The following is a 24,516-nucleotide window of genomic DNA, read 5'->3' as shown; positions in this document are numbered from 1 at the left end:
GAATCTGTCAATAGACAGGGGGAAGGTGATTTCTCCAGAGAGGCCTGTCCTGCTGTAGCTCTGATCACTGTCAGTTCAAATAGATAAAGAACAAAAAGAGATTTTTAGGAGTGAGCCATCAAAGCAGCAGCTTGGCTGCAGTTTTCTGCTCTGTAACCCCCGAGGAGAAATTGATGACAAATAGAATTTCACCTTCTGCTAATTTAAAAATCAGAAATTCACCTATTGGAAGAAGAGAAGCTGTAGAGCAATAATTTCTTAGTGTAATAAGAGAAAAACTCTGTATTTATCTATTACTATATAATTGGGTTTACTTTAAACAATCTGGTAGGATTAGTGCTTGGTTAATCAATTGTCTGAAAACATCCACAGCATTTGATATAGTTGTGGGGAGGGGGTGAGAAGAATTCTTACAATCAGCAGTGTGTGTTTCATTGTCTTTTAAGTCCTTTCATTACCCTTCCCCCCTCTCCAGTGAACTACAATCTGTGGCAAAATAATCAGAGAATTAAGATATGAAGTTTGAGGGAAAAGAAAAAGGGTTTCTCTAGTTCAGAATGAGTCATCTGGCCCTCTAGTAAAAGAGAATCCACTGTGTATCTAATTTTAACTTCTTCCCATATTGTGTCCTCTTAATTAGCATTGTGAATGGTAGATATAATTGTACAATGAGCTAGGAATACAGCAGATTTTTCACTGTAAGGCTCTCACTCATAAAGCCACCATTAATTTAATGGAGCTGTGTGATGTTGTATCTTCATCAATAAAAGCATCACTATAATGAATTAATTTCCCATCTTCAAAAAGTGAGGAAAACAATGGCCTGTTACCTTGTATCCATCTTTCTCTCTTCAGTGATATAAATCAGTGGTTCTCAACCAGAGGTACACATGCCCCTGGGGCTACGCAGAGGTCTACTGCAGGTACATCAACTTATCTAGATATTTGCCTACCTTAACTGCAGGCTACATAAAAAGCAATAGTGAAGTCATTTAAAATTTCATTCAGACAATAACTTGTTTATATGGCTCTATATACTGTACACTGAAATGTAAGTACAATATTTATATTCCAATCGATTTATTTTATTATTATATGGTAAAAATGAGAACATAAGCAATTTTTCAGTGGTAGTGTGCTGTGTTGTATTTTTATGTCTGATTTTGTAAGCAAGTAGTTTTTAAGTGAGGTGAAACTTGGGGGTATGCAAGACAAATCAGACTCCTGAAAGTGGTATAGTAGTCTGGAAAGGTTGAAAGCCACCCATATAAATTACTGAAGGTGATTTATTACAGGATTTGCCATTTACAAAAAAAAGAGTAAGAAGATATTTACATACATTCATAATTGTGATATGTTCTACATGTTAGTCATTTTTAGAAAAAAAATGTTTAGGAACCCACAGCACAGATATTATTCATTCATCTAAGCTATTGTACCAGCACAGAACATCAACGTCTGTATATTGTGTTTCTTTGATTGTCTTTCTGGGAATATTTTTAGCAGCCTGTTCTACTGTTAAAAACTGCACTGTGATCTTGACAAATGTAAAATGTCAGCATTAGGTCTGATACATTATCAGCTCAATGAAAATAACTCAGAAGTATTGATTGCCTAATGATTTTTGTTGTATTCATTAACGTCTATGTGCAGATCATCCTCTCTCCAGAGTTCCTGAAGTGCTGATGACACATTAGTGTATTGCTGATTGTTTATTAGAAAACTGATTAGTTACAGGATTAGTATGTCAAAATATACTACTTTTCATTACTTGACAAACTTGCAAATTATATTCTTATATATAAAAAATCATGAAGGAACTGGAATCAGTTTTGGTGCCAGGATTAGTTTAGGCTATACAAGTCTATGCAATTTCCTGAACTTTGCATTTTGTTATTTGATATATGTGTGTTGTGTACACATTCTAGATCAATACAGACCTATGTAGATCTACACAGCAGTGTTTACCTATATATTGCATATATGATATATGTAGGCTAAGATTTTTCAAACATGTGTCTGTAAAATTAGGCTTCTAAATTAATATTTGGATACACAAAAAAGTGGCTTGATTTGCAGAGGTGTTGAATAAACCAGAAATCCCACTAAAGTTAATAGGAGCTGAGGGTACACATCATTTTTGAAAATCATGCTACGAGTTTAGGTGCCTAAATAATTTTTGGTATAACTGTCTTGACAGCAATTTGAAAAGTTAAAAGTCCATTGCTAAAAATGTGGACCAGGAACGAAGGAAGGAAATCACTTCAATATGTAAATATTTAGTGAACTAGTTTGTTTACAAATGTTAATTTTGTATGTGTGGCCCAGATTCAACAAAGCACTTTATGTGCATATGTAATCCCATTCCTATTCAGCAAAAACCTTAAACTCATGCTTAAATCCCATTAAAAAGAATGGGACTATGCATATGCTTAGTTTAAAATGCTTAAAATTAAACACATATTCAAGTGTTTTGTTGGTTTGGGGCTAGGTTGCTCAGCACACTGGAGGATCAAGCTGTAAGTAAATATCCAGATATGAACAGATGAGGTGGGCCATCACAGCCATCAGTATCACAGGCTTAGGATAAAGTAGAAGGAAAGAAAAACAGAAAGTGGACAGTGAAAAGGAAATAAATTTTCCAGGATTGTGCTGTGGGTTTTCTCTGTAATGGCTGTCCTTTCCCACATACTCTCTGAAAAGTAATTGGTGTAGTATGCTGTATTCTTCAAATGGACCAACAAAGACAGATACATGCATATATTGAGCCATAAGTGTTTAATGTTGTGCGCTAGTTAAGTAAACTGATAATTGGCGGGGAAGGCGGTAGGCATCTAGTATATGTGGAAGCAAAAGTGTTCCTTAAAGTTATTGCAGAGAGACAATAGTTCAGGTCAACAGTGATCACTCACAAGGCTAACATGTAGATCATAACCCATCCTGATTCTCTCTGAGATTTTCGGCCAGATTTTCAGACGAGCCTCAACACAATCTTTATTTTTGATGGTAAAGATTTGTTACTACATAATTGTGGCTGTAACTATTAGTGTTATTCTTCCTACTACCTGCTATGAAGGTGCAATCAGAGGGGACAGATGTTCTGTACAACCACTAATAATTATTTCTAAAATGCATTGTGGGTTTCATTTAGCCCTGAGCAGAAGGCCAACAAAAGAGCGATGCACTAAAGTTCCACATAAGCTCTTTGAGAGCCCTTTGCGGGACTTAAGTGGTCCATAGGCCCCATGTCAGGCCCACACACAAGAATGATTTAAAACTGTGCCACCAAGTTAGAGGCCATTACTGAAAACTGGATCCTTGTTGTTTTTCATACAGTGACACCATATGCAAGATGTAGCAAGCTCTTGCCTTGTCCACAGCACATATCCCTCTTTTACTAATTTGATTAAGGGCAGCGGGAGGGGAGAGAAAGAAGGGAATGTACATACTTTCGCTTTGCTCAATAGCATGGCTGGTTTTCTAAGGGTCTCAAACAGCACTGACATCATGGTGGTTTTTCAGGAAGTACTGTTTGGCTAGATAGTCCCCATGTCACTGTTCCCCTAGTTTGCTGCACAGAACCCTGTCACTGTTAGTGGTTGTCACAGCAGCAACATCATGTTCCTTTAACTCATCTTTAGCTAATGTCACTGAACTGGAAGAGGCTGTAGTAGTAGAACATAGGACAGTGGCTTGCTCAATAATTTTCTGCTTTTTGCTTTTTCTGCTTTTTCCTACCTTTTAATTTGGTTGAGAGCTTTGTTCCAGATTAAGAGCCATAGTGGAGACATCAGTGAGATAAGAATACATAAAACATTACAACGATGAGGCTCAGTTCCTAGCTTTTGATGATGAAAAGAAATCCCTCCCTGCTGCCCAGACAATGTAGCCAGGGCTTTGATTACACATAACCTCACTTAGCTTTTTTTTAATCTATAGGGAAATGCAAATAGAAAAGTCTCTCTCTCACACACAAGCACACACACACAGCTAGACCTTGCAGCAAAAGAACCTTCTCCCAAACTGAACCAATCACAGACTACCCCTTTAATAATAATTTTTAAACAAACTGTGAAGGGATTTTAAAATATTTGTCTTTTTTAAAATTGTGAGCACACAACTCTACATGCAAAAAAGTGCATGAAGTTGTGTGACTAATCTGTGTGCATAATCACTGTGATTCTGTGTATATTAGGCCAATATTGTATAAATGGCTAGTTAAATGCTTACCTGGCCCTTTAAAATTAAAAAATATTTTAAAAAACAGCAACTTTCTGAACATATGTCAATTATCTGTTTTGTTAATTGCAAGAATATTTCCAAAGCTTATTCAGCTAGAACACGTTAAACTCTGTCTACATTGCCATGATTGCCTGTCCTTTAGGGGTATGGCGAGTTTAAACCAATGGACTTTTTAGTTTTGCACTTTTTAAGTAAGCATATGCTCAAATCCCCTTTGTAAATATATATATTTTAAAGTACATTGCAAAGCAAAACCACAAAAATTGTCTTTGAACCATGTACTACTCCTTGATATTTAAAAATAGCCTCAGAATGTGTTTGGGGTTTTTCCTTTTTGTTTTTTGTTTTTTATTTTTGTTTTAACTTTAGAATCAAGCCTTCAATTCTTTCTTCTGCTGGAAGATTTGGCAGCAACTTAGGAGGATCTGAATGGTGGTGATACACAAACCAATAATAGTATCTGTCTCTTAAATAGTCCTTTTCATCAGTAGATCTCAAAGTAACTGATAATCTTTTTACTGTATTTATCCTCACAACACCTCTGTGAGGTACATAAGCTGCAGCTCGGTCTCTCCCCACAACTGAAGGGGAGGGTAAATCGATTTCTGGATAAATCTTATGCGCACCCTCCTGCATGCTGGTCCGCATCAGTGCGGGGGTCTGCACTTGTGGAGAAGCTTGCAGGATCAGCACATAAGAATATGGATCCCCGCCTCTGACATCTGGGGACAGGGAGAGTTGGAGCTCCAGTTTAGCTCCATGTGACATCACTATTCAGGGTCCTCCAAAGCTCTTGTAAAGACCTTCAGCAAAAAACAGAGAAGTTAGAACGGATGTTTCTTGTATTAAGCAGGTTTAAAAAAAACCTAAAACCATTGTACAATGTTGTTCTTATCCATTGGAAGGATAGGAAGGAAGGGAGCAGTAAAGGGTGTGCATATGTGTGCATGCACACACATTTATTTATATATTTCGCTGCTCTGCATTTCACCTTTAAGAAAGGGCAGATCCATAGTGTCAAGTACATGTATATCTTAACATGAGCAACAAAAGAAACAAAAAACAAAACAACACTCCAGAATATCTGTTAATTACATAGTACTTAACTAAACAGTTTCTTTCAAGAATGAGATTGTGTTGTGGTCACAAAGAACATTATGGAAAAGAAAAAAATCACCAGACCAAAGGGGGGGTGGAAATTAATGATTGTAAATGGGGCAAAATAACAGCTCTATTGGAAACATGACAAAAACAGGACGTTAAGAAAAAAAATTAAGTGGAGTCAACAAGGTTACACATAAGTAACACCTTAACATTAAAAGAAATCTATTTTCCACTTTGACCTGGAAACCTCTTCAATTAATTACTAAAATCTATTTACACAGCAACTAGATAAAAATCAATCTGATTGCTAGCACTATTTTTGTCTCTCTGTCTGTGGACTCTGTTCACTCAAGATACTGGCACTGTGGGTGTCATTGTTGAGGCTGCAGGATTCCATGACTTGACACCCACAAAGCTGTCCTATTTTCTATTCCTGGTCCCCAAAATCTACTGTATGGGATGTGCCCAGAATTCTGATTCTGTCCTTCCATTCCCAAGCACACACATGCATGGAGGCCATGCGTCTCTTGTGGCCATATATGGAGGGTGGGCAACTCTGATGGGATCTTGCTGTGAAGGGTTCAGTGACAGAAGCTCTCTTACATTAGCCTGGCATGAAATACAGGCAAAGAAAAATCATGTTGAAGTGAGGGCACGTAATGAACTGGGAAAGACACTCTCTCCCATCAACTCCTTATTTCCTCATCCCCACAGAAAACCAGGTATTTACAGAAAATAATGGTTTGGTTATTTTTTCCCAGGGAGGTATTGGTTCCAGGCAGAAAATTATATGAATCCATGTCTCTCAATTCAGCTAAAAGAGAGAGAGACTTTTCACTAATACACATTTTCCTCTATAAGAGCCTCCTAGATTAAGTAAGTAGTTGGTCAGAGCAGAGTCCTTTATCTGCATGAAGTAGAAACCTATATTAACCAGCTGTGCACCAGCCTCTCAAATACAGAAACAAACAAACAAACGTCTGTGGCGTGGCTGAGTGTTGGGTTTTATTTTAAGTGAATAGCTAGCTAAGGTAGAGAAGTGATTTCTGTACAACCTCAAAAGTGCAGAAGCCTGTAGATCTTGTTAAATTCCCTCTGTTATCTGAACTTACACCTCTTAAAGAAGTCCTTCATGAAATGTAGATAATAAAGGTCTCACTGTGTACATGTACATTGAAACCTGCACACAGGGTATGACTACATGTAAAACACTACAGCTGCAGAACTGCAGAGACAGTTACAACAACAGGTAACCACTTGTCCTAAGAATGCACTTGCAAATAAAGATGGGCCCAAGCCACAAAAATTCAGCTTTAGATTTCCAACCCTACCAGATTTGGGTGTATTCCGATTTCAGGTTTGGGGTTGGCCAATTATAGAGACAATGACATTCACAAGATCTGAAACAAGGTTTGTTTCCAAACACCCAAAGAATGTTTGAATTCAGAATGTTTGTATCAAGGATTTTGTTGAACTATATTCAAAGTTTCCAGCACAGTTTTGTTTAACTAAAAATTGAAAACCACCTTGACAGACAGCTGATTTTCTCTGATCACTGCATTTGCAAATTATTTTTATGAGTTTTATTTTGAGTTTACTAGAGTCATGTTATGAATTACACATAGTGTTTTTCCTGTCCAATGGTTCTGAGTCTATTTTTCTCTGTATGTGATTAACAATTACAAATTAACTGGTATATGAGTTACTTCAGTGTATTCACAAAACAGGGATGAACCATATTATGCCAGTTACAGCACAGCCTCGACCCATCCTCTTCAGTTTGTCAGACATTTTCAACTAAGGTTCTCTAATTGAGACATAATTGTTAAACTGCTATTTAAATTAAAACAGTCAAGTTTTGATTGGATGACAGACATTTGCTCTGGGCCATACGTGTACTAGGTATCTGCATACATGCCTGGTTTGATTCTGATTTCAGTCACGCTGCTAATGAGTCTGTCTGGAATCTTGACTTTGGCTTTCAAAAGAAGCTCTCCCATGGGCTGTTATACATGGCTATTGTGGGTGGACAACTGCAATGCCATTCCCTCTCTGCTCATTCTTGATCAACATTGGTAGCTTCAGGTACTTACTTAAAGGGTTTTTCCCCCGTATGCGTCCGGATATGATTGTTGAGTGTTGTAGCACCAGCAAAGGCACGACCGCAATAGCCGCACTTGAAAGGTCTATCACTGGAATGGGTGACTACATGGTTCCTTAGTTCCGAAGGTTGGGAGAAAGACTGGGAGCAGTGGCCACACTGATAGGGTCTGCAAAACAATAGAAACACCATGTGATCACTACTTTCTATTTCAGCAAATAGAAAACAACTTGGGTGGTGCAAGCTAATTTTTTCAAATTAATTTCTTAGTTTTCAAAGAGGAGTCTGGATGTGAATCTCTGGATCTATAGTAGAAGACATGCAATTCACCCCCCGCCCCCCATGAACCACTATGCAAATTTAGAGGACAGAATCCATGTATAGAAACTGCCAGAGATCCTACAAGGCCCCCAATATAGTCAAAGTATTCTTCAGGTATACACAAAACCTGGGTTAGATTATATATCTGACTTTTTTTAGTTTCCTCAGACTAAGGGGCCAATACCGTATTCCTTATGCAATGAAAACTCCCTCTAACATAGGGATTTGAGCCCTATATTAGCAGACTCAGAAAGTCCTATTCCTCTCTAGCATTAATTCAGGCTTAGCTAAAAATTTTACCTGGTATATCTATTGTTTCTATGACCATTTGAAAATATTATTTTTCTAATCCCTTGCACACTCCAAAAAGTCAAGCTCTTTAAAGAGGAACTTTCACAATGAGACAAATTTGGAAAACAATAACAAACTTTTGCTTTTTCTATTACGTTTCTGTATTCTTGCTGCTATTGAAGACATTTGCACTTAATTAATAGGTTTTTCCATCCTGGCCCGGATTTTCCTTTTGTGTGATCCTGAAATGAAATCATAATTCTGTTTTTGTGACATCTTAATTTCTTGCAGTGAACTGATTGTGATGCCACAAGTTCAGAATTATAACAACATCAATACAAACTCAAGTAGAAGGAAGAGGCTGAGAGATAGAAGGATGAGACAGGACAATAGTTTGAGTAGCAATACCATTACTAACTTGTTAAAGTGGCAAAAAGTGTTCTGAGAAACATATACAAAGTAAATCAATTTCTGTTGCGGCAAAATAGATTTAATTCCCTTTCACCCCCAAGTTTCTCTAAGTCATAACAATTTGGTAAACTACTTCAATATTTGGAACGCTTTCTATCTATGAGGACATTTAAAGTAAATCAGTGGCAGGGTTCTGTTCCGTTTATCAAATTTTTTTTTTAAAGAAAATTAAGAATGTCTTAAGGGATATTAATGATTTTTATAGAGAGCAGGAATTCAGGGCACAACTCTTGCTGTCTTAATTGCTCTCTCTTTAACAAATGTGTATGTTCAAATGGCTAGAAACCAAAACTAAAGGGAAGGAGACAGTGGTGACCAAGCATGTACAACAATTCAATTAAGTGCAAAATAAAGTGTACCCTCTCATTTGTCAAGTGAGCTGCTTAATTGTGTCTGCTTGCATCGCTGATCACAAATACTATTATTTTATAGTGCTTCAGAGTACTGAGCACTGATTGTAGAATTTTTTTTGCTTGATTAATAGTCTGGTATTGGTCAATAACTCAATACTATACAATTTTAATTACTTACATTTGAAAATCTATCTAACTGCTTTCAAAGAAGTTTGAAAGATATATATAAAAGTTGTGGAAAGATTACCTGGTCTGGATGATTATACTAACATTGTTTTCCCTATTCTCTTTAAAAATTATATAAGTGCATGTGAAATAATACATTTTAAATAAACACTGATAACTAATGTATATCTATTACCATTGCTGGAAGACAAGAGAAATATGTTTTTCAGCTTTATTGCTTCTTCAAATGCATTGTTAATGGACAATCAAACAGATATGTAAATTCAGGCTTTTTAGGATTAAACATTTTTAAGCAAAAATAATATATTAAGATATGCCGTATCCATGAACAATTGATTTTCTAATAGTGAAAGGGACCATTAACGTTTATTAGCCTCTGGTTATCTATTTTTAACAGCTCCCATAATAAACAATAAGACACTAAATAAAACCAATTAATCTTTTATTTTTTAACAACAGTCAGTATGATTAATTTCACATTGTGAGAAGTCACACCATTCTTTGTATGTAAATACTTCACAGTAGTAAATCAGTTATGAGCAAACATTAAGAAGCCAAATAAAATGTTGCCATTAGCCCCCACATTGATTCAAACTCGATTTCTTGTCCATGATGACAATTTACATTTTATATTATCCATAGTGCATTACACTGTATGATGCACAAAATGACGAACTTTGTAGAAGATTGTCTATTCTTATGTCCCTTGTCTCTCATTTTGTTGCCTTTCACCCAAACCTTGCAGGATTGACTATAAAAGATGTTATTTCACCAAATAAATTAACCCCTTGTGTGAGTCTGCATAAATGATGCATATCTCCAATCAGATTAATCAAGAAAGGGATCAATTAAGTATTTTGGAGCTAGATACATGAATCATAAGTTAAGCAAAGCCTGTTTTAAAAAGAAGACAAATTTAGGCATGCATAAATGTGTGAGCTGACAATCTGTAAATGTCTTATCTACTTTCTTTGAACTGCAGGCAGTTCCCAATATGCAGAACTGTATGACTTTTTGAATACTGCTATAATATTTTATGGTATTTTCCAAGAAAAAGAGTATGAAATAAGCACAAAAGTTCTAATTTTGTTTTGTAACCATTTTTACTGTACTTGGGTTGTTTTTTTTCTTAGTAGAAAGAAATCAATACATTGTTTTTAAAAAATGAAAGCAGTGCTGCGGGACTGAATGTGAGGGATGATCGGTTCGGTGAGTACATGGACACCTTCAGAGCAGGGTTGTCTTTGATGTAGCAGTTATCTCCTGTGCCATCATTTTGCTCTGCTCCGGAAAACCGTATTAAGATGGTGGCCCCCTTATTCTCAGGGTCATGGAGAGAATAGGGCTCATGAAATGAAAACCAAAATGGTGGACTTTATAGGCTGAATTTTCAAAAAGAGGCACCTAGGTTGAAGCTGCAACATGGTTCTGACCCCATCCACAACCCCTCATTCAAAAACTCATACAGTTCTGCATATTGGGAACTGCTTGCAGTGCAAAGAAAGTAGATAAGATATTTACAAAGCTCTTCCACAAACGTATAATTTTAGGCATGTGCTAGTGCCATTGACTTCAAAGAAACTGCCCATGTGTTTAAAGTTACCCATGTGGGTAACAGCTTAGTTGGTTTGGGGTCATATACAAGTAGATGCTCCAGCAAATTTGAGTTTCTCTGCAGTTACTTTTATGCATGAATGGGTACGTACCAAGAATACCCTCTTCTACATGTGAATACATATTTACATGCATGTAAACTGTTATATGCATATTTTATAGGTGAAACATATGCATCTGTGTATGAAAATATGGTCCTAAGAATCTTTGAAACATAATTTTTCTGTAAAAATCTATCCTAGAATTTTCTCCCCATCACTGTGTGCTAGAAGTAATATAATAATAATAATTAATAATAACAATAATTAATTTACATCTCTATATTGTAGCACTTCAGAAAGGCTTTCATAGTGCTTTAGAAATGTTAACTAAGCCTAACAAATACATCTTTGAATTAGGTATTATTATACCAATTTTAAAGATAGTTTAATGTAAACAAAGAAATGTACATATAGGATATCACTGAGAGTCAACAAAAAGAACATAGCAGTCCTATCTTCTAAACCTCTCTTCTTAAAAATTAGGCCATATGCTTCATCTTCTCATCCAAACTCAAAGAAAGCATATCTCCCTACCTAAGAGGCAAATTCTGCCCACAGACAAAATTGCCCAGCTCTAAAATTGCCTCATGTACTAGAAATCCATTTAGTTACCCATCTTTGATAACATTAAACTTCTGTAAGTAGATTCTACAGTGTTAGATCATCAGCTAGTAGGGGCCCTCAATCTCTTTCCTTTAGAGACCAATCCAATGACCCTTACTCATGTGAGGGTCTCCCCTAGGTGCACTCATGAATGTAAAAGCTATGGGCTCAGACATCTATAGTATAATATTTTTTTTAAGAATTTCTTTAAGTATGGGTGAATCTCTGGCATCTCAGGGTTTACAACATTCTCAAATTAAATTTTCAAGCTCACAGAAATGGTTAAGAACTTTGTTTTTTGAGTGTACTTTAAACCTGTCTCTTGAATGTATAAATTCTATTGAAACCATTATTGCTGTTTTCTTTTCCCAGTGCTAAAAATCCTTTTTTTTTTTTTTGTAGCCCACTTTCTGGGGGTGATCACCACAAAGTCAAACACAATCTATGCACTTAACTGAATTTCACTCAAAAGATGCATGCTTATCCAATCAATTGTATAAGTTTTTGGGGAGATTGCACTAGAATAAGACCATTTATTTACTGTTTTCTCATTTAAGTAAACCCCAACACAAAAATACATAGGATTGAAACCACTTTTTCCAGTCTTCTTTTAGTAAAAGATTGATCCAATTAATCTATTTCTCTTGTGCCCATTCCTTCGGTATTGCAACATGTCTTCTGAATCCAAAAGGGCAGAACTCCTGGACTAATCCAGCTCATATGAACATGTGTTCCATTTCTTTACACTGTCTCCAGCATAAATTGGAGGAAATATTTGAATGATGGGCTGCATGATCAGAGTCCTGAAAAAAATCTCAATTACTTTCTCTTTTATGCTGAGCTGGTCTTTTATGGGCCTCTTCACACAGTTTCATTCACTATCTTCATGGGTCTCATAGAACTCCAGTGTAAATCTTTTGAGAATGAGTTGCTTGTAACAGTGAGTTTTTGAATACCTGTAAACCTTTCATTGAAATACTGTCAAATCAGCAAAGCCAAATGGTGAATCAGATTCATTGTTTCCTCAACTAGAGAAGTACTAGCCAATAGGAGAAAGCCTGACATATAGCTGTAGACACATTTCTCACTGTCAGAAGGCTAAGTGTAGGTCTTTGTTGCTAGTGAAGAAACAAAGACATATTGCATGATGTCAGAATGTCAGGGAGCAGGACACCATGGCTTTCCCCACTAAACAAGCAGTTTGGCGCCAGGGCTTTACCGGAAGATGGAAGACTCCAATTCAGGCACCACCTTAGTTTTTACGTTACCTGAGTCAATGAAAGCAGGGCATGTTGTGATGCTGGTACTCTCTGCCTTCAGGGAAAGGACTCCATGAATTGCTCTCACACACACGTCAGTGGTTTTGGAGCAGAACTGCAGACCTGGGCCAAAGTTTCAGTACCCTCTTCATAACTGAATGGATATGGCATTGGAGTGGAATCTGCTGTTTTGTATGGCTAATGAGAGGGGAAAATGCAACTCAGGGTGTCAGTGATACGCTCCAGCTGCCATTCTGAATGGCCCAAAATGATTGTTTCAGAGAGGTGAAGAAGCTGTTGGCATAGTCCCTGCAGAGGGGCAGGATTAGTGGAGGGAGTGCCCAGTTGTGGATGCTTTAGTTAAAACAATCAGTTGCCTTGGACCCTACCACATGGAACATTTGAAGTTACTCACCATGAGTATTTATAAAGAGTTTCATGCAGGTACTCAGTCTCTGTCAACCTGAATGGAGAGGACATGATTCTGCAAAGTGACATTTAAGAACTAGCCTACATCTTGAAGTTCTCACAGGGCTCAGATTGACGGGTTTTGTTATATTTACTAACTATGGGCCTACTCCTGCAACTCTTACTCACACCAAATAGTACTTATTCAAACAGAGTAGCCCCATTGCAGCCAACAAGACTACAAACATGTGTAAGTACTACTCAGTAGAAGTAAGGATCACAGAGTCAAGCCCTCTATGACTTATGGGGCCATCATTTAGTAAAGAACAAAATAGCTCATGTGTTTCTAAACTTCTGAAGCAGTAGGGGAGTGGTACCATTTTGTGCACCTTTTGCCACTCTTAACTATAAGTGCTGGAAGCCTGCAAACCTTTTTGAAAAGAGTATGCAAGAACAAATGTTCAATTCAGCAAGACATTTACTTTAATTGCACAATAATCCATAGTCACTCTATAAATAGAAATAGACATTGTTCACAGGATTTCTTTTCTGTTTGGTTGCTATAGGTTTTTAAAAATTAAGTAATTAGTTAATTAGGGCAACAGATACACATCCTACAAAGAAAAATGTATTGCGAGAAAAATGCCAACTGGGGTAGAGCCATGGTAACTAGAGAAAAACATCAATTAAATTGACAACTTAATCTTAAAAAAAATAACCAGACATTCATTGCTGAACTGTAACAGCAAAACAAAGTGTACATTAATATACTTCAAGGAAACAAAGAGCACGAGGGCCAGTTAACGTCCAGAATCCACCCACCAAGGACACACTTGCATGGATAGTGTCTACCCTCCAATCATCAGCTTAAATACATGACAATCAACAAGAGTAAATATCACACATACACATTGAATATGAAAGTGGGCCACAAGCAACACCTGGGAAGTGCAGGCATCCTCCCTCTGTTAACACCACTACATAGTGTACATGACAATCAAAGAGAGAAAAAAGAAAGATGTAAATAAAAACTGGTCATTCTAAGAACTATTGCTGATTTTTAAAAAAATAAATGAAAATATTTGTCTGAAAATGATTCACTGTGATTGAAGGCTTTCGCTTACCCCTTTCTGGAGCCCCCCAAATGGGATTGTTGGGAATTTCTGCAGCAGAAAAACAGAAGAGAAAAGGGATTTCTGACTCCTGGTTCAAGGAATAGAGGGTCAAATTGCCTCTGTCTGGGCAAGAGTTTAAGGAAAAACTCCAGAGGCTTGGATGGTCCCTGGGTCAAATCTGGATGGATTTAGATCTTACCTCCCCACCCATCAAGTGACTCCAGAGAAAAGACATTATTTAACAAACAGGAAAAAAAAAAGACCTCAGTGGGAAAGGGGAAGTAAATGAAAGGGGCAAATAAGCTTTCATTAAAATCTTAATTAATCTCAAATTCAAAGAAACTTCTGGGAGAACTTGGGACCCCCCTCATCTTGGGTTCACTATTATCCAGTATTTATATATTCAAACTTCTGCCTGCTGAATAGTATTCTGTTCGCAGGGGCTGATTGAAAAACATTTTTTTCTGTTCTTTTTCACTCTTATCTTATCCTCCACTCTCATTCAGATTTCTTCTGAGATAAAGGAAGTTTTAAGTCATTTCCTTCTTTGTATTTCTCAAATCCCAAATAGTTTGCATTTCTTAAATTTCCCACTATGAAGTGGGGATCATAGCTACATTCAAGGATCCTTTTCCTGCTTTGACCACGTATAGTTAATCATGATGCCTGAAAAACAAACACAGCGCCAGACTAGATAGTCTCAAGGCCTTTGCTAGAGGAGGCAGCCACAGCTATTTCCCTCACATCAAAGATGCAGTGGCTGGTGTGTTTACAAATTTCTGACAATAAACAGGTAGCTGTTTATCGGCTAGAGTGGTGCAGTAGATAGCGGAGAGAAATTCCAATCCTAAGAGTTGCATACAGTATCTAAGGCCAGCAGGCAAACGAGCCTTGGCAATTTACACCTTGATTTCTTGTTGTCAGGAAATTACTTTAAGAAATAAGAGGTGTTCCTAGAAATAAGCAAAGATACTTCTTTTCCAGTTCCTATGTTGCTAGCTATATGCTCTACTAATGCTATTTATAGTAGGAGAAAAGCTTGGCCATGACATAAGTTTAAATAATAGTGATTTCTAGTTAGGGATATGAGAACACAGAAAAATCTGGAATCTAAATTCAAGAACCTATACTCGTAACTCCTATATTTTCAAAATGTTGCCAGAGGTTTTAGCTATGTGAATCACAATGAATACAGTTGGGAATCATATGGCTAAAATCCCAAACAATGTTTTAGAGAACTATGAGAAAATATTTTTCTCTGGCAGTTTTGGTTGTGTTACATATTGTGGGAACTCAGGAGGCATTTGAAAGTTGGCTGCTATCAGAAAATTACATAATTTATAGTATGAAAAAAGCAATAAAAGCTATTTTTCTATACAAATATATATTTTTAACATGACAATGCTTTGTTTCTGCTGGAGCCAGCGTGCACTTTAGAAATAGCTAAAAGGCACGGAAACTTGAAAAGGTTTTGCCGCATCCAAAATTTTAACAACTCTCAAAATTCTAGTTGGGATTAAGTTCTGGACCCTAGTTCTACCACACACACTTTAAACTTCATCTATTTTTATCCAGCAGCATAGGATATATGCTTATTACACAAACACACACATTATATACTGCTATTGCATTTTTGTCAAATGTAACTTGCATTCGAGTGCTGCATTTAGAATGATTTTCCAGGAGATTCAGCTGTTTTACTCAAGCCTTCTTCACAGCTGAAGGAGAGACAAAACGTGGGCAGTCTTTTTTGTTGAATTAATTTGATTTTTGTCTTTTGTGCTGCCAGCGATCAAGATTGTCAAATAAACCAGCTTTGATTCATAAATAATAGTTCCATTATATCTACTCTGCCACTTGTCAGAGTACCTGAAATTTTAATTCACTTGTTCAGCTAAATTTCATCCTCAGTTCATGGCCATAAAATTCTCTATTGACAAACTTTCAAACCAACTTTGACTCTGAGGTATCTAGTCAACATTTTTCTTCTGTGTGGATATTAGTTTATTGAATAAGTGGCATCTGTTTTCCTCCACATCACTAGTGGAGTAGGTATTTCCTTTTGACAGCTTTTCACGATTTATGGGTTTGCATGCTCTGAAGAAAAATAGTACTAAGCAAAAAATTCCAATTCATTACCTCTTAGTACTTAATTAAGTTCATACACATTGCACACTATAGGTGAACCCTGAAATGATTATGACAGCCACTGAACAGCAAGTTATATTATCTTTGGAAGACAAAGAGACTTTTCATTATCTTGACCTCATTTTTTCATCCATAATATTAATAAAATTTCCTTCTGTTTTGTTCCCTCTAACAGATGTACCAAACCATTCTGAAAACAAGATTATATTCTTGGCTATTTCCTCTTGTCTGTACATTTACGTACCAAATGTTTTTACAAAATGTGAAGTCAAGCAATGGCCATTATCAGCTTACTTCACACAGCCACAGATGTATTATGTTGTACAGGCTCCTCCTAATAATGGTTTAGTTTTGGAAATGATAACAGTCTGATAAAAGTAAAAAGCAGAGGGTCTGGCTACCCATCCATACAGAAATAAAGAAAGCCTGTGTTTTACCTGTCAGGATTCTGTGTACACACATGCATCTGTAAGAGGATCCGCTGGGTGAAAGTCTTAAAGCATTGCCCACATTTCCAAAGGTGCCAGTCACTGAACTCAGAATTTAGTTGGCTCGTTGATGTTGGGCTTGCAAGAACTCGTTGGTTTTTGACACTGATCTGGTTAAATCCTGACTCGATGGGCCCAGACTTATCCAGAAGAGAAAAATTTCTGCTACACGGAGTCTGTGGAAATACTATGGATCGCTGTGGAGTGGCAGGGGGTAGTTTGCTACTTTTGTTAAATGGCTGTAGAGTGTCTGGTCTGGACATGGCCTCCATTACAGTCGAAGGGACATTCACTGGGAGAAAACAAAAAAGTAAATAAGATCTGCTTTACTATTTCTTAAAACTAACACAATTTGGGGAGAAAATCAAAAATATTCAAAGTCTATTTTCAACTGACTAGATTCAAATAATTTAATGTTATTATAACACATATACAAAGGGCTGGAATGAGAATGTGATCCGACTGGAGAAGCTGTTTCTGACATGTAGGAAGTCATCTGAAGAGAGGTTTCAGAGTTTGTAAAGGTCCAGAGAAGAGTGACAAGAATGGTTAGAAGTATGATAGGATTCACTTCGGAGAGAAAATTCTGCTGGGCTTACACTGTATCAAATCTCTGTGTTGCAGAAAACAGACACAGCAGTAGTTCCCTTATCCTATCAATGGGCAGTCACTAAAGGGCAATATTACACCCTCATTCATACACACAAAGCCTGTACAATACAAATCCAGTGTCTTCAATGTAATTGCTTGCATGATTAAGGCTAGTAGGATTTAGTTCATCATGAGACCTTGCAAAATATATGCCTAAATATCTTTGTACCTCAGTTCCCCACCAATATAATGGGATTACTAATACTTCCCTACCTCACAGAGGTGTTGAAAAGATAGATTAATTAAGGTTTGTGAGGCACTCTCATATTTTGACGATGAACACAATGCAACACATGAGAAAATAAAATTTTGCATTTAGTGCAGCATTTGGATGTTGTGCAGTAAATGAATCATGGGGAGTCACACATATAAAAGAAATATTTGAGATCTGCCTCATTCCTTGAGCACTGTCCATCTTGTGCACTGAATGAGGCAGGGATTCTGTGGAAAAAATAGTATGTGATCATGTACTTAAAGACTGTACCATAACGCACAATGTCACATGGATGTCTTAAATTCTGGTGTTTCATAACTTTGGAGTGCTTGAATTTGCAACCATAACATTCTTTTAATGTAGCATTTGGGGATTTCTTTCTCTCTCTCTCTTTCACTCACTCACTCTCTCACACACACACACAGAGATTTACCCTCTGAATACAAGTATGTCTAGTTGAGATACAGTAGCAGTTTCAAATGGTCTGTTCAATGAATGATTGTGATTAATGTCTGAATAGTTACTGAAATTAAAAATACTGAAATAAAAAAATGCAGTACAAACCTATTTTGATATCGTACTGTAAATAATACAAAGTTCCTTTACAAAATTATTTTTTAAACGTTTCCTCAACCAAAACAAACATGGTAATCCATGTTATTTAATTTAGCTATGTCTAGTCCTTTCTATGGTGCTTTTCACTGTACAATCTGAGAACCTATTTTATGAGTAGAGTTACCTCCAGTAGGATGTGCACTGCAGTACAGTTTTTAAAACACATCCAAACATCTTAGGTGTATGGAACAACATGTGCAGTAGAGCCTGTTATATGTAAACTTTTCTTTTAATAACTCTGTTTAACGTTTCTGTGTCACACAAGGGACATTTAATTTTTAAAAAATTGTAAGCATAAAACCTCATCAAGAGACTCAAATAATGAGGTTTCAGAGCTAAGTAATATTTCACAGTTCATTGTGGGTAAAATTCACCCTTGTGCAGAGGACCAGCACGAGGGCTATTTTGAGGGTTTAAGTGGCACTTAGGTTATGCATAAGCCTGGTGCTGGCCCTCTGCCCAGAGATGAATTTTTCTCTTTCTGTCAGTCTCCCTAGCTTGTGGATGAAACTCCTTGGTTTCCCTTGTAGCGAAGCAGTAAGTGACAATATTTAAAGATTTAACTGTGATGGGATTTTGTTCACTGTATCATTTAAAAAAAATGATTTTGTAAAGTACAACTCACAGAAATGCAAATAATATTTCTGTATTACCAACTGGAGCGGATGATTTTTTTAGTGCTAAACATTATGGCCAGTAACTTAATGTCTTTAAAACTCCTCTCAAGTATAACAGATTTGAAAACTCCAGATGAAAAAGGATGTTTATTTTTGATAGTTTAATCCCTGGTATCTTGCTGTTTTATTGCTGCCTGGTTCAGTATTTAAGTTGCTAAGAGACCCAAGTTCATCTCAGTATAGCTGTTTAAGTATCCAAGTATTTGACTGAAAAAATATAATATATAGTTGATTATGCGCTTGCAGCCACAGGGTCATTTTTGGCCAAAGTCATTCAAGCATTTATTATTTGCTTCTTCCACCACATAGACACACATGGCTGTCACAATGGAAAAGAGTTCTCTGATGCAAGCTGAAAGAAGGTAGTCCTACACACACACACCTACCTAAACAGACCAATCCTATGAGGTGCTGAGCACTCTTAATTCCCACTGAAGACAAGTACACACAGCACCTTGCATGACTGGGTCTGTGATATAAATTATATGCTTTTTTAAAATTTGCAGTAAAATAAAATGGCAGGGGAGAGGAATGAATGGAATTGGGGATAGTTGTGACAGGATGGGGGCTCCATCATCATATCAGGTTATTTGTAATTAGCCTTTATTTAAAGGAACTAGCATTTTCTCTAACCACAAGGACCCCATCTTTATGGACAGCCAGCCTAGGCCTCCATCAACACATCCCACAGTAATACGATGAAGCAGCATTGACAGTGGCAGGAAAGATCACATTATGTTATCTTTTTGGCAAGAGAGTAAATCCTATGATAGAACTGGCAACTAGCGAGAAGGTTGGGGAAGTAAACAGAGAATAAACTGGCAATAAATCCCTAGTAAGGAGGGATTTCATATGTTGCTATGCCATAGGGGGAACCTGCACTTTAGGTCTGAGTCCTGCCCACCTGTAGGTATGTGCGTTTTACTCATACTTCATGTTCCACTGAAGTCATATATCTTAAGGATTTCCAGAATCAGAGCCTTATTTTGTAATCGTCCAGCTTACCTTAAATAAATATCCACGGTTTACTTCATACTTCTTAAGAAACAAAAGGCACAAAACAGATTAATTGTGAAATATGCACTGTGGACATATAGTTAGAAATAAAATACTTACAATTTTCATCCTGTGCAATACACTGTAAAGGGATTCCAAAGAAAGATGTGTAGCTGTCATTGTACCACACCAGCAGTTCAGTGCCTCTGGGGATATCTATACAGGCCCTGTAGAATATATTTGACCTAGTCATAACAAACAGAAAAATAGCCCAGTTTAGGAACAGATAGTGCTCCTTTTACCATACACACTGTTTTGGAAGAATTTCTGCAAGTTATCCTGAAAGAATAGCTCATTGATTATAGTAAACCTGAATCCATCTCATCAATGTGGGACTCCAATTAGTGCTTGTAACACAGGATAACAAACAGCTTAAAGCTACTTTGTAAGTATGTCGACACTACAAAATTAGGTCGATATTATAGAAATCGATTTTATACAGTCGATTGCATATGTCCACACTAAGCGCATTAGGTTGGCAGAGTGCGTCCTCACTACCGTGGCTAGCATCAACTTACGGAGCGGTGCACTGTGGGTAGCTATCCCACAGTTCCCACAGTTTCCGCCGCCCATTGGAATTCTGGGTTAAGCTCCCAAGCCTGATAGGGCAGAAACATTGTTATGGGTAGTTTTGGGTACATGTCAATCGCCCCTCCCCCTGTGAAAGCAACAGCAGACAATCGTTTCACGCCTTTTTTCCATGCGGACGCCATACTGCTTTCAGCAGCCAGTGCAGTAGGACTGCTAACTGTCGTCATCCACCGCTTCCACTGAAACTCTGCTCTGCTGCTATTGTCTCAGTTGTGAATTTCTCCATGTTGTCTGTCATGGGCTCCCGGGTACATGTGTTCTTCCTCGGGAAATGTGCGCAGTGCAAACCGTCATCAGTCACCGCTTCCACTCTGCTCTCCTGCAGAGGCCATACCACAGCAAGCATGGAGCCCGCTCAGATCACCACGGCAGTTATGAGGATTGTAAACACCTCGCGCATTATCCTTCAGTATGCGCAGAACCAGAACCTGCAAAAGCAGGCGAGGAGGCGATGGCAGCGCGGTGATGAGAGTGATGAGGACATGGACACAGACTTCTCTCAAAGCACGGGCCCTGGCAATTTGGCCATCCTGGTGGCAACGGGGCAGGCTCATGCTGTGGAATGCTGATTCTGGGCCCGGGAAACAAGCACAGACTGGTGGGACCGCATAGTGTTGCAGGGCTGGGGTGATTCCCAACGGCTGCAAAACTTTCGCATGCATAAGGGCACCTTCATGGAACTTTGTGACTTGCTTTCCCCTGCCCTGAAGCACAAGAATACCAAGATGATGATAGCCCTCTGGAAGCTTGCAACGCCAACTACCAGTCAGTCGGGAATCAACGCAATCTCTCAGCTGCTGCTATCAAGGGTAGTGACTCTGGGAAATGTGCAGGTTATAGTGGATGGCTTTGCTGCAATGGGATTCCCTAACTGTGGTGGGGCAATAGACGGAACGCATATCCCTATCATGGGACTGGACCACCTTGGCAGCCAGTACGTAAATCGTAAGGGGTACTTTTCAATGGTGCTGCAAGCACTGGTGGATCACAAGGGACGTTTCACCAACATCAACGTGGGATGGCCGGGAAAGGTACATGACACTCGCATCTTCAGGAACTCTGGTCTGTTTGAACAGCTGCGGGAAGGGACTTACTTCCCAGACCAGAAAATAACTGTTGGGGATGTTGAAATGCCTATAGTTATCCTTGGGGACCTAGCCTACCCCTTAAAACCATGGCTGATGAAGTCATACAGAGGCACCCGGGACAGGAGTAATCTTAGCCCAGCAGAAGAATCTGTCCTATCTCGGGGCCTCTCCTTCTGCCCCTCCACCCCCACGAACATGATACAGTTCTGTGGTGACCTAGAATCTTATTTTTGACGTCTCCGACTCAAGGAATATTTCCAACACACCTCTGAACAACGTACTAATCCACAGAGACCTTCCTACCAACACTACAAAAAGAAGGATTCTGGGTGTACTCCTCCTGAAGGTCGAAACAACAGACTGGACTTCTACATAGAATGCTTCTGCCGATGTGCACAGGCTGAAATTGTGGAAAAGCAGCATCACTTGCCCCATAACCTCAGCCGTGCAGAACACAATGCCATCCACAGCCTCAGAAACAACTCTGACATCATAATCAATAAGGCTGACAAAGGAGGTGTTGTCGTCATCATGAATAGGTCAGAATATGAACAAGAGGCTGCTAGGCAGCTCTCCAGCACCACTTTCTACAAGCCATTACCCTCTGATCCCACTGAGGGTTACCAAAAGAAACTACACCATTTGCTCAAGAAACTCCCTGAAAAAGCACAAGAACAAATCCGCACAGACACACCTCTGGAACCCCGACCTGAGGTATTCTATCTGCTACCCAAGATCCAAAAACCTGGAAATCCTGGGCGCCCCATCATCTGAGGCATTGGCACCCTGACAGCAGGATTGTCTGGCTGTGTAGACTCCCTCCTCAGGCCCTACGCTACCAGCACTCCCAGCTATCTTCAAGACACCACTGACTTCCTGAGGAAACTACAATCCATATGTGATCTTCCTGAAAACACCATCCTGGCCACTATGGATGTAGAAGCCCTCTACACCAACATTCCACACAAAGATGGACTACAAGTTGTCAGGAACAGTATCCCCGATAATGTCACGGCAAACCTGGTGGCTGAACTTTGTGACTTTGTCCTCACCCATAACTATTTCACATTTGGGGACAATGTATACCTTCAAACCAGCGGCACTGCTATGGGTACCCGCATGGCCCCACAGTATGCCAACATTTTTATGGCTGACTTAGAACAACGCTTCCTCAGCTCTCATCCCCTAATGCCCTACTCTACTAGCGCTATATTGATGACATCTTCATCATCTGGACCCATGGAAAAGAAGCCCTTGAGGAATTCCACCATGATTTCAACAATTTCCATCCCACCATCAACCTCAGCCTGGACCAGTCCACACAAGAGATCCACTTCCTGGACACTACGGTGCTAATAAGCGATGGTCACATAAACACCACCCTATACCGGAAACCTACTGACCACTATTCCTACCTACATGCCTCCAGCTTTCACCCAGATCATACCACACGATCCATTGTCTACAGCCAAGCTCTATGATACAACCACATTTGCTCCAACCCCTCAGACAGAGACAAATACCTACAAGATCTCTATCAAGTGTTCTTACAACTACAATACCCACTACAATACCCTGCTGAAGTGAAGAAACAGATTGACAGAGCCAGAAGAGTACCCAGAAGTCACCTACTACAGGACAGGCCCAACAAAGAAAATAACAGAATGCCACTAGCCTTCACCTTCAGCCCCCAACTAAAACCTCTCCAACGTATCATCAAGGATCTACAACCTATCCTGAAGGACGACCCATCACTCTCACAGATCTTGGGAGACAGACCAGTCCTTGCTTACAGATAGCTGACCAACCTGAAGCAAATACTCACCAGCAACCACCTACCATACAACAGAACCACTAACCCAGGAACCTATCCTTGCAACAAAGCCCATTGCCAACTGTGCCCACATATCTATTCAGGGGACACCATCATAGGGCCTAATAACATCAGCCACACTATCAGAGGCTCGTTCACCTGCACATCTACCAATGTGATATATGCCATCATGCGCCAGCAATGCCCCTCTGCCATGTACATTGGTCAAACTGGACAGTCTCTACGTAAAAGAATAAATGGACACAAATCAGAAGTCAAGAATTATAACATTCATAAACCAGTCGGAGAACACTTCAATCTCTCTGGTCACTCGATTACAGACCTAAAAGTCGCAATATTACAACAAAAAGACTTCAAAAACAGACTCCAATGAGAGACTGCTGAATTGGAATTAATTTGCAAACTGGATACAATTAACTTAGGCATGAATAGAGACTGGGAGTGGATGGGTCATTACACAAAGTAAAACTATTCCCCCCCGCCCGCACTGTTCCTCAGACGTTCTTGTCAACTGCTGGAAATGGCCCACCTTGATTATCACTACAAAAGGTTTTCTCCCCTCCCTCCCCCCTGCTCTCCTGCTGGTATTAGCTCATCTTAAGTGATCACTCTCCTTACAGTGTGTATGATAACACCCATTGTTTCATGTTCTCTGTGTATATAAATCTCCTCACTGTATTTTCCACTGAATGCATCCGATGAAGTGAGCTGTAGCTCACGAAAGCTTATGCTCAAATAAATTGGTTAGTCTCTAAGGTGCCACAAGTACTCCTTTTCTTTTTAGTAAGGAGCTGTTCAATTATAGGCTGAGCAAGTGCAGAATGGTGGTAGAATGTGCATTTGGACGTTTAAAAGCGCACTGGAGCAGTTTACTGACTCGGTTAGACCTCAGCGAAACCAATATTCCCATTGTTATTGCTTCTTGCTGTGTGCTCCACAATATTTGTGAGAGTAAGGGGGAGACGTTTATGGTGGGGTGGGAGGTTGAGGCAAATCGCCTGGCCGCTGATTACGCACAGCCAGACACCAGGGCGATTAGAAGAGC

General features: G+C 38.7%; 1 protein-coding gene across 2 annotated transcripts in view; it reads right to left on the bottom strand.

Annotated features, from left to right (window-relative positions):
- The window catches only part of PRDM6 (PR/SET domain 6), a 99,399-nt gene that overhangs the window by 5,319 nt on the left and 69,564 nt on the right, over positions 1 to 24,516 (bottom strand). Inside the window, exons 5-7 of one of the 2 annotated variants that reach the window (XM_007060868.3) lie at positions 20,019 to 20,143; positions 16,695 to 17,037; positions 7,440 to 7,616 (exon numbers count right to left, since the gene is read on the bottom strand). In XM_007060868.3, coding sequence (XP_007060930.2) covers positions 7,440 to 7,616; positions 16,695 to 17,037; positions 20,019 to 20,143 — 645 coding nt within the window. Of the gene's footprint in view, positions 1 to 7,439; positions 7,617 to 13,398; positions 14,158 to 16,694; positions 17,038 to 20,018; positions 20,144 to 24,516 lie in introns of those variants that run through there. The other variant, XM_043547355.1, reaches the window with a different exon arrangement.

Source organism: Chelonia mydas, chromosome 5 (assembly GCF_015237465.2).
Source record: "Chelonia mydas isolate rCheMyd1 chromosome 5, rCheMyd1.pri.v2, whole genome shotgun sequence".
NCBI classification, from domain to species: domain Eukaryota; kingdom Metazoa; phylum Chordata; order Testudines; family Cheloniidae; genus Chelonia; species Chelonia mydas.
The sequence above is the reverse complement of the archived record's forward strand: the minus strand, read 5'-3'. Positions and strand labels throughout refer to the sequence as shown.